The 11,540-nt window shown below is 27.4% G+C and overlaps 1 protein-coding gene across 4 annotated transcripts; it reads right to left on the bottom strand.

The window, feature by feature from the left end:
* Positions 1-605: 605 nt before the first annotated feature.
* LOC116769647 (circadian clock-controlled protein daywake-like) lies at positions 606-11,029 on the bottom strand. 4 transcript variants are annotated; one of them, XM_061522498.1, is made up of 6 exons: positions 10,868-11,029; positions 5,519-5,738; positions 4,296-4,426; positions 4,042-4,197; positions 3,332-3,500; positions 606-1,488 (listed from the first exon to the last, which is right to left on the bottom strand). In XM_061522498.1, exons 1-5 carry the CDS (start codon positions 10,941-10,943, stop codon positions 3,334-3,336), a joined length of 750 nt encoding a protein of 249 aa, XP_061378482.1. In that variant the 5' UTR covers positions 10,944-11,029; the 3' UTR covers positions 606-1,488; positions 3,332-3,333. The 4 variants fall into 4 exon arrangements, with proteins under 4 accessions (XP_061378482.1, XP_061378480.1, XP_061378481.1 ...); XM_061522496.1 differs by having other exon boundaries at positions 606-1,760; XM_061522497.1 differs by having other exon boundaries at positions 606-1,784.
* Positions 11,030-11,540: the final 511 nt, after the last annotated feature.

An 11,540-nucleotide genomic window follows, 5' to 3' on the forward strand; every position in this document is an offset into this window, starting at 1 on the left:
TAGCTTTCTAAGGCCTAAGTTAACTCAAATAAAAAATATATACTAAAAACTTATCAACACGAGCAGGATTCGAACGTGTAATCAGTGGAATATAAATTCTCAAGGCTGATCATGCACGGCTACGTCAAAATTGTTTACCAAAAACTGTATAGTGAAAAAGTTAAGTATAAGCATCATAGCATGTTAGTTGCTCCAGGCTTTCAGTGCTACTTAACGAACCTAGGTACCAAACTTAGCAAAAGATTGACAAACAATTCAATTAGAGAAAATACAATCAAAATATGTCTGACTGCTACGTAATTAGCGAAAATCTAACTTGTATTTCCCATAAATCATTTCATTATCATAAACTTGCAAAAATCCAATGCTACTTCTTTCTTTATAGTATTACAAACCTAATATGTGTCATTAAAAAAGACGGTTTTTATTATTATATAAAGTTAAAAGTTTTAAGAACTTAAGTACTGTACATGTCATCCATTCAATTTGATTTACTCACCTTGTTTACAGCACTGCAGCTCGTGACTTTTCTCTAACCTACTTTCCTATTTCTATTGGGAATAGTGTTAGACGAAAACATATTTAACATATATAAAAAGGCCACATTTTAATAATATTCATTTAATTACTCCAAAATTGTAACAGTATAATTATTATATACTTATGGTAGATACGATTTTTTTTATAAAAATTCTGTTGGAGATCATATTACAATCTAGTTTAAGCTAATAATTAAGGTATAGCTGAAATATTGGTATTGAATAAATACAATTACATTAAAATTTATTAGTAATGTGTGTCAGTAGGACACTGTCTTTAATTTTTACGTTATTGTAATCACTGCCGAAGCCTTAGAGGCGAGGGTAGGAGTTCAAAGCTATATACAATTTCCTTTATTATACAAAACACTAAACAGTAACAGTATATGAGAATATTGATTTATATTTATATAAAAGACCTTGTAACACTGTGGGGGTGTAAACATCTTTGCACTTCACTATGATACACATTTGTGGGTAAATGTTTCTAAAACATATACATAGGAGCCTATTTCATGAGAGCAATACTCGGGTTAGAAAAATTGTCGTCACTTTTTTAAAAATATTTGTCTGTCCCCTCATGTGAAATTACGAGCTGGTTTACTATATATATAACTTATTTTTAGTTTCTAATCTAATAAATGATCAAAGGCCATCTTTAAAATTTAAAAGAACGAAAATTTTACTACTACTGGTAAATAAATTTATATTTTAGTAAATAAACGAAAGGCCAATAAGTAACAATTTGTGTGATAGTTAAAATACGAAAATCCGTCTAGTATTTTACATGAAAACTAACGAAAATTTCCAATAACCAAGCAGACAACTTCACTCATTTTGTAATTGTTACAATTTAAAAAGCTCTGTCTATGTCTATCAAGTAATTAACTTTTCATTGATTAGGTGTTTGAATTATTTCCTACTTCTTTATCGGTGTTGTCTTATTTTTCTGAAAAAATATTAGAAATAAATATATTTTATCACGTTTTTCCCTACATCCATTTATGAAGTGATTTCAACTTCATTTACTGAAGTTCGAGCTCCCATTTGCAAGTTGAAGATGAAAAATATGAATTTTTAGAGTCAAAATATTCCACACAAGATTTCATATTTCGATATAATGACGTCGATGTCATCTGATTTGTTCGGTGTGAATGTGTACATAGCATGGCTCCTTCAGTTCCGATCAGGAAAATGATGTCAGAATAACGAAGCTGGGATCTACAGTGAAGGGTACATGATATTCTGTTTTAAATATTTTAGAATTTTTAATACAAATATCGTGACACACCTATAAATATTTCGAATTAAACCTATAAATAAAGCATATAACATTAAATTTTCAAATGAACAGAAAGTAGTTAAGTTCCACAGATTATTAACAAATGTTTGTCTTATTCTAGATAATAATGCGATTCCTAAACCATTGTGGAAGGGTTTTCATCAATCGAATCATATATGACTACTATCCAATAGTACCTACATATGGAGCAGGAAGATAATATCAAACACTGTACGAAACTCCCGGATGGAGAGTATGTAAAAAGAAAATTGGATTCGCTAACTTTATTGACGGCAGTGTTTACTCTAATACTTAAAAGAGAAGATAAATGACATTAAGAGGGATGCAAATAAACACACTAACAAAAATTTATGGGATTCAGTAAATATTGTTTATATGCCACTATGGTAGAATAAATAATTCAAAAATAAAATAGTGAATTTAATATTTTTTATTCTAGTAAAGTCTAAGTTTATGCACTTATAAAAAAAAGGCAATCCTTGGAAATGATCTTTTATTAAGTGTTAAAGAATGTAATTTGCAAAAGTATTCTGTTTTAAAAGTGTATTTTTTTCTTTAATCATAACACTTCTGTCTACGACACAATTTTTGTATTTTTCAGCAACGCATTGGCGAAATGAAATCTTTAAATATTCATATTGTTGAAATATATTAAGATTTGAAAAATTTTATGTTTGCAATTTTCACTCTATTATTATCAGTTTGAAAGTATTTTCAACAGAAGAAATTTCTTAAAAGAGTTTAGATTGTACTTTGGGTTTTTACTAATATTCCAAAGAGCAAAAATCTATAATTTTCTACTTATGGGCGAATCATTGATAATTATAATAGATCCTCTCTTAATCATTTAAAATGGGGTTTTTGACTGAGATGAAATTCATATTTTATACATTTTCGAAGTTAACTAGGCAATGGGAGGGTAATTACTTACTATTTTTTAACAATAAGACTTCCGATATTAAAGTTGGCGCATCTTCAACATTGTTATTTCTTCTATATAGATGTCATTTTATTTATTATAATACTCAAGATAATTATAGATAGTATGAAACTAATATATTTTCGGATATACTACGCGGATTTTATTATTTTAAAACTACATAATCCCGACGTTTCGGTTACTTTTCAGAGAGATGACGAGAGAGAGGATGAGAGACTTTTTACGAGATGTTAAATGTGTTAGATCGGCTTTTATTATTATTCAATGTGCATATTTATCTACGTTTGGACTACTTGACTAATAGCTTTCGTCTAATAAAGGAATACGATGGTAAAAGGCTAATTACATGATGAAGTTGTTGGCCGCGATATAATCGGTCAAGAATTTGAATTTAATTATAACCACTCACTTAGTAAAGGGTTTGTAATTGTTTATTGATTTGTAAAGTCATTATTCTAACGGATTAAAGCAAGCATATGGAATAAAATACAACAATGTACCTCACCTCTTAAACAATATATTTGAATTAAAAAATTAACATAAAAATACCTTTAAAATTTTGGTATAGGAACGTTTATTAGCTCTTCATAAGGAACAGCGAGGAAGAACTTTTCTATAGTTCTTATTGCCAAATCGACAGCGTAGTCAACGATGGGTTTACCGAATTCTTCTGCAACTGTTTTCCAATTCTCATTCAAAAAATTAAGTACTGTTTGACCTGAAATAATTGTGTGATTATATAAGATGATTATGGAACAGAAAATATAAAAGTAAAATGGGGTCGAACATTTTATGTGTACGACAATTGAAAAACTTTTCTTTGTGCTTATTATCTTCGTAGAATGTCTCAAATTACAATACATTCTTATTTTCTCCTTATTTATATATCAAAGTATCTGTTACATCACTAGTAACATAACTTTATGTATTTATGTACACATTTATATGTTCGTTTCAATGTCATCATTTCTAAGAAATCTTACGAAACGTTCCAGATGTATTCAGAATAGGCTAAGGTCCCGTTTCGAGTTGAAATATTCATGAGAATGAATGTCAACAACCTCGCATTTATCAAGGATATTACATAAGAATTATTTGTGTATTCCGTTGATGTTTGCTTCTTTTATTTGTTGTAAATATTCCACTTTATTTTACTTTCTCTCCAAATTATATAGCATTCATAAAAATATAATGTAAAAGGCTTAACGGATCAAATATTCATTGACACATATTATTCATTAATGATTTATAACACTTACTTAATTCTTTGCTTTCCTTGAACAGATTCTTTAAATCAAAGTACACTCGGTCGCCGTAGTCGAATGTATATTTGTAATTTTTGAGTGCAAAGTGGTTTACGTTGTTGTCATCTTTAATATATTTTGTGTTAATATCGACCTTCATTCGAAGATTCACTGAAAAGGATATGTTTAAAATGTATGTTATTTGTAGTGCATTATATACAAATAAAATGAAGTAAAAATAAATAAAGTTGCTCATTTGCATCACCAACCTAATTTTACTTTGGCGTCCCCTTCGCCATTAATTGGAAATAGTAGAATTTTTCCTATGGCGTCATATTGACCCTTTATTGTTAGGTTGCAGTGAAATTCTAACACGAAGTGTCGTTTTTCTAACTCTGACCTATGAATTATAGAAACATTACATCTTTATTATATCAGATTATAACGAAAATCAATTCGACCGATGAGTAAGTCAACAATTCAAAAAATTCATATTAATTTATACTCAATACTCAATACATAAATAACATTATTTTGATACTTAAAACAATGTGTTATCAAACATAACAATCAACAACAACAGAATTTAAATGTCTTGACATTTCAATGTTTTAAGACATATCTTTTGCGACATTTAAAAAGGTGTCAAATAAAATAAAAATACGTATATATAAGTGTAACATATAAATTATTTATATTCATGAGCAACATATCTCTGCTTAGCATTGTATAATATGGTGTATTATTTAATATATTTTTTTTTCAAATCACGTCGTTTTTATAAGATGTTAATATTATTTATAAATTTAAAATATTTTTCATTATTAAAAAAGAAAAATGACGTATTATAGCACCTCTAATATATTAAAATGAATATTAAATTAACTCTTTCGTTAAAATTCTCGTTATTACATTGCTATGACATGACAAGTTTTTGCTAATTAATAGTGTTTCTATAAAGTAAAGTAAACAAAACAACGTAATTATAGAAAAATTATAAGGGAGATAATAACGAAAAATTTCAAGATTAATGATTGAAATAAGATTGTATTTAAAAATTTTCTCGTTTGAGTATTAATGCAAGTATTTGTCTCAACATTGTCTATGTAAATTTACATAAAGCGTATAAAATTATTTTGTTTATCAAAATATATCGTACGCATTCTTTAACATTGTTCGTAAAGTTTTTGCCTTGAAAGATACTGCAGTTCAGTTTTTATGATTTGACCTTGTCCATGATCTGGTAAATAAACGTTATAAGTGTTGTTTTTTTAAGTTCTTGTTAATTTTTCTTAATTGTTTTTTATTTACATATGCAAACGTAAAATGTTGTTTATTTATTCGTTCATTATATAATATGGAAAATAATATTTTTTTTCCTATTCTGAACGAAAATTGTATAATTAAATGTTTCAATAGAAATCTAGAATGTGATAAATAAATAATTAAATAACATATAAGCAGTGTAACAATAATGTTACAAGATACTCACACAACATCATCTACAATACAGTTTCTAAAGCCGCTAACTTTTCCTTTATAGAACGTGACTTTCAGGCCGTTGAGAGGTATCGACAGCTTCTCGATAACAAATGGATCCAGTGATTCTAAATTAAGACTTGGGATGCCTTTGACGAATTCTGGTATAGCGTCCTGGGTAGCTTTTACAAGACATTCTCTGGTTGTGGCATTGCACGGGTGTATAAAGTCCGCTGTAATGTTAAGACAAAATGTACATTAAGATGTAATTATTAAAATTTTTATTAACTTATGTACACCGCTGTCCAACTAAATTGTTATTAATTAGTTCCCATTTTTTTTTTTAATTTTTGTCACTTTTTTTATTTTTTAGAAATAATGTGTTTTTATCTTCAACTACTGCAACTATTTTAGTCTCAATTTAAACTTTACCAAATTACACAATACACTCATTGGCCAAAATAGGAATAATTTAATAGGGGTTAATTTGGGTTTAATTAAAACTTGTGTTCATATAAATGTTCCATGAAGAATATGTAGTTATAGCCGCAAATCATTTAATAACTATTTAATAAATGATAAAATAATCAGATCTGTTAATGTTAACAACTTTTATACGTTTCTTTGACAGAATTTATTGTCATCTTATTATCTTATAATTTTGCCATTATTTTATGCATATTATACCTCAATATTAGGAATAATATGTTGTTAAAAGTTCGCTTGCATAACAGCTTTACGACTATACTATACTATTACTGCCTTAAAATGTTCTATGTCTAGCAAATATAACGAAAAAATATTTTGAAATATACATATGCCAATAATCTTATTATATCATTAGTTTTTTATCATATCAAACACTTAATTGTTAATGTAATAAAGTGGAGTACCATAATAGGCAATTAAATTTAATTACAAGTAGACCTTGGTGGACCCGAATGCTTATAAAATAATTGTTTGGTCGAGAATTATAGATTAATTTAGTGTCAGAGGCTAAAGTAAATGATAGCGTTGAGGCGAAGAACAGGTTTGTTACAATAGTACCTTTGTACGTGTTTAATTTACTATTGTAACAGTATACATAGCAAGCATAGCAAGATCTTTTGTTATAGTAGTGTTACAATTAAATATGACTGGTCCAAAATAGCACTGGCTTATTCCATACTGTCAATAACCTCAATTGTAATATTTCGACATTCAAGAATACATAACTTTTTGAAATGTTAATGAAAAATTTAAGAAAAAACTGTTATAAGGCATTTGTTTTTAATAGTCGTTAATTACAACTCAAAAATAAAGATTCGTGTAAAATACAAGCGAATATGAATACTTGTGCAATTAAAATAACATTAACCTTGAAGATTTTATAGAATTGCTTCTTTTATTATTAATTTAAGGAAGTTAATTTTAGCTTCCAAACATGATGGGAAGATTAATCTTTCCTAAATGCTGTTTCCTATGTGTGTTTCCTAAAACTGTTGTATTATCTTAAAGTTTGAACGAGAAAATAATGATTTTATCGCATAAGTAATACCTCAAAGCCCTGTGAAGGTCTTTATAGATTTATATAGGATGGTATGTTTGATCATAGTGATGATATTGACCATGTAACTTTAACCTACAACTCTCGTGTCTATGAATAAAATGTAAAGTGATGAGTTATTACTCACGATGTTCAATTACTCAAAATAATGTTAATAATATTTCTTATATATTTGTACATAATATTTATAAGTACATATTACATTTGTAATATTAAAATAAAGAGATTTATAGTTTATTTTTTTTAAATAACTAATCTAAAAAAATTCAAATAGATAGATATTTAAAAATAATAAAATATAAGTAAAATATTTTAAGACATGTAAATCTCTTTAGTTGCGACCAAATTTTGATGTAGTCATTAAATTGTATTCGTTCTAGGTAAATTAAGGTGTGACTTTTGTACCATTGTCATTTGATAATTGTTCAAATACACAGTAGGTCTCGTAAAGTTAACAATTCTAAGACGATTTCCGCATTGTATTTCTGTTAGGAGCGATCTTCAAGAATAATGGAACCTTCGTTCGACCCCTGCTGCTCGAGCGCAAAATTTTGTGAATGCCCTGCTAGTTACGAAATAATGATGTAGATACAATGGATGATATCAAATACTTAGTTATATTGAGTTATTTGATGTAAGTTTAATTTACTACATTTTATATAAATGATGAGTATAAAATTGGTTTACGTACATTGCGGGGAAGTGTATTTGCAATGGCTATATAGTTACTTCTTATCGATATATATATATAAATGTTATGTTGGTTTGGTTATGCTTCAAAAACTCAAAATGTTCTGAACCGATCCAACTAACTGAATTTTTGACACTATATACAACATGCTTCATGGATTATTTTTATCCACATTACCCGATACTAACATACCCTTAAGTGTGCCATTAACCACCTAAAACTCCATTGCACACAACTCGCAGTTAAAAAAATTTATGAACAACATAGGGGAAGCAACGATTTTAAAGGGGCCTTTCAAAGGCGAAGGTGTCCTCATTTCTCGAATCCCTCGAATTCCCATGATCAAGACCGAAACACCGTTTCAATTTAAAAGATGGCAATTCCCAATTAGATTTTCGTTCGCAGTCACAATTAACTATTAGCCCAAGGTATATCTTTAGAAACGTGTAGTCCAGATTTGGATGAGGATTACTTTTTACTTGGACAATTAGATTTCAGTACCTACAACATATGCTGTCTTTTTTTGTTCACAGCAAAGTTTGTTTTATAAATACACGTGTACTTTAAGAAAACATAAATGTGGTCAAAAGAAATACAGACGGATATAAGTTCCATTCACTTCATTCGAATTTAATATGTTTGTTAATAATAAATAAAGACACTTTTTGAATCAAACAATGTACATATAAATACGTTTTTTTTTGTTTCGGTGCTTTCAAGAATGTCTTGTCACTTAAAGTTTAATACCCTAGTGACAGAAGTCAGAAACAATTTCTTCTCTATTTTAGAGTTTAGAAATAAAAAGTTGTATTTTAATTTTTGAAGTCCCAATTGAAAATCATCTCATGTCTATGAAATGTTACTTAGGCACAGTCTTCTCATCGTTTTATCGTCCCGTTTAAGTTTTAATTAGTAAACTAATTAAATTGGGTGATAAATACTAGTTCAGATATCAAAATAATGGTTAAACAATAGCATTTAATTGTTAAATATATTATTTTTTAACAGCGATTTTGTTATAACCCATTAATATTTTTTTATTATATCACTATACATTTATATATATTATAATACATATTGTTTATGACTGCTAATATTCTATCACAAAGTATCAATTGATATACATTGCATTGGCTCAAGCGATTTAAAATTTTAAAAGTTTAAAGAATAATTGTAATAATTGTACTAGTATAAATATTTTTGAAGTCCATTTGGACACACACGTACAAATATATATATGTTTATATATATTAATATATATTTTTTTATTAACATACGCTGTGAATTCAATTTTAAGTTCAACGGAATAAAATAATTGATTACACGCATTTAAACATGTACTTTGTTTACTATAACTGATAAAAAATTCTGTAGAACATAATATGTGCTGCAAGATAGTAAAGCCGTTTATGGCACATATATTTTAATATATTTTGATTTAGTTTTAATATTTGATATAATTAATGGAGGGTATAACCTTTATAATAATTAAACGTCTAAAATTTAAGATACATTTAGAGGATAATTGAAAAAAAATAAAAAATCCATTAAATAATAACATTAAATTAAAATATCAAAAATGATTACGTAATGTGTTAGGAGATTTCAAATTAATGAAATTTTAATTATTAGTTTTGATTAAAAATAGTAAAGGGAATTTTGAATCACCTGTGTTAAAGAACATTGTAAGATGTACATTGCTTTAAAATTTATTTTGCTTTATTTAAAAAAAATATTTTTATTATGTTATGTTATCTGTCTTCAATCAGTGGCATAAAAATTGCCATACTAAATATTTATTAATTATCTTGTGTATACTGAACTTTGAACTCTACCATATTTGTACTAACAAGTTCTATGTTAAATGGTTGTGATTTAGCACATTTGTAGCACAAGCACAAACGTATTCATAGTATTTAAAAGAATTTTAAAATAAATATCAAAAGTAAGAAGTATTTATTTTATGGGCATGTAAAGGGAATTTACTATAATTTCTAAAATAAGCCCTCATATACATGGAATATAAAAAAATATAGTGTGAGTTTCTTAGGAAATCATAAAACAACATTAGACTGGTTCATAAAACAACATGATACTGGAGGTATAATAGTAAAATTATAACAATGACATCAGTGTTAGTAAATTTTTACCTATTATCATTTTTTTTCGTCCCTATGGCTTTTTGCTTAATAGATAAATAAAGTGACTTTTTGTTTGTAAATAAAGAAATAGGAAAACGACATCCATATATTCAATAAATAATAAGTTTGAAACTTCAATATTGTATTGCCATGTTAGTATGTAAGATAATTTTTATTTTAAAAATCCGTTATAAAATGAAAAAAAAAAAAGATTTTTTTTTGTATTGCAAAATGTCATAAAAAATCAAACATACAACGAATTATAGTTATTAGATCCATATTTCGTTCTCATGAAAATAGTTTTTACTATTATATATCCATATACAAATCATCGTAGTATTTCAACTAATGCTTCTGTATCAGTGAATAGTGAAAACCTTAAGATGTCAAATCAAACGATGTAGATAGCCTTCTGTTCAAAGTATTCCTTTCTTGACTATTAAATGAGGTGTTGCACGCAGTTTTTATCGAGGAAAGATACTTGTTTAGATAAAAACTAATAATCAAATATATCTGTGGTTACATTTATTCCAAACATCAATGTTATTAAAGAAATCATAAATAAAAAAAATATTTCTTCGGCGAATAAACATAAAAATTTGTGTTGTGAAAAAAATATTAAGAAATGTAGGTGAAAATTTTATTGACGAAAAGATATAAAATTACAACATTATGGAATATTTATTGAGAAGAGTATTATTTGAAAAATAATTGAATTATTAATAAGGTTATAAATTTTATAACAGAAATTATGCATAATAAACACAATGAGCGTCTTATCCTCATTAAATAAATATTAATTGTGTGTTGAACTTGTTTTATGACATAATTACAATTTACCATCTTAAATCTATTGCTTCTTTTATAAGATGACAAATTTTATAATAATTTATTTCACACCACATATTGATTCATATTGCAAAATAAAAAAAAAAATAACACAACAGAAAAATATTTGTAAATTTAGTTATATGAAATACTTACGGGCTAATTTAGCGTTTCCCCAACCGCAGAACAAAATCACAAAAAGCAGTGAAATTCCAAACGTTCTCAAAATCATGTTTTCGGATTTAACGGCTTCACAGTGGATCCACTTCTGCACACCGTACAGTAAACGACTGCTATATATCGCCTAAATGATAGACATTATTAAAACCTTCGTTCTGACATTGTAGCCAACCGGTTGCCCGTGAAGCGTATTGTTAGCGCTTTATTAACGCAGATTACATTAATTTTATTTTTTGTTAAGTGATGCACAAAAAATGTTATATGCTTTAGAACACTTGGCCAATATTATTATGGGTGTAAAATATGTGAGAATTATTTAATGATTTTGAAGTGAAGCTTTAAAACAAACCTCATAATATTTAAATTTATACTAATGATTTATTGAAATCGGACATTCTTTCTAGGTTAAGTAGAGGACGGTAATAGATCGATTTTATGACGATGAACTTGGATCCGAAATATCAATTAAGTTTTTACTCATTATAATATATTAATTTTTGGCAAAGATTTATAATAGTTTTATAGAGACGAAACCTCTCAACATTCCATGGATTGACCGTGTGGGCGCCGGATCCATCGCGTTGCAGGGAGAGGAGCTTCAACAATGCCTGGGACTTGTGACCCATGTGGTTTAAGAGGCCCCTGTCTG

This window comes from Danaus plexippus, chromosome 14, assembly GCF_018135715.1.
Source record: "Danaus plexippus chromosome 14, MEX_DaPlex, whole genome shotgun sequence".
NCBI classification, from domain to species: Eukaryota; Metazoa; Arthropoda; class Insecta; order Lepidoptera; family Nymphalidae; genus Danaus; species Danaus plexippus.

Coding starts and splice junctions, on each gene's coding strand:
- LOC116769647 (XM_061522498.1), bottom strand. CDS start 10,943: ATGATTTTGAGAACGTTTGGAATTTCACTGCTTTTTGTGATTTTGTTC. Junction 5,739..10,867: donor GGGAAACGCTAAATTAGCCC/GTAAGTATTTCA, acceptor TTAACATTACAG/CGGACTTTATACACCCGTGC. Junction 4,427..5,518: donor TGTATTGTAGATGATGTTGT/GTGAGTATCTTG, acceptor TATAATTCATAG/GTCAGAGTTAGAAAAACGAC.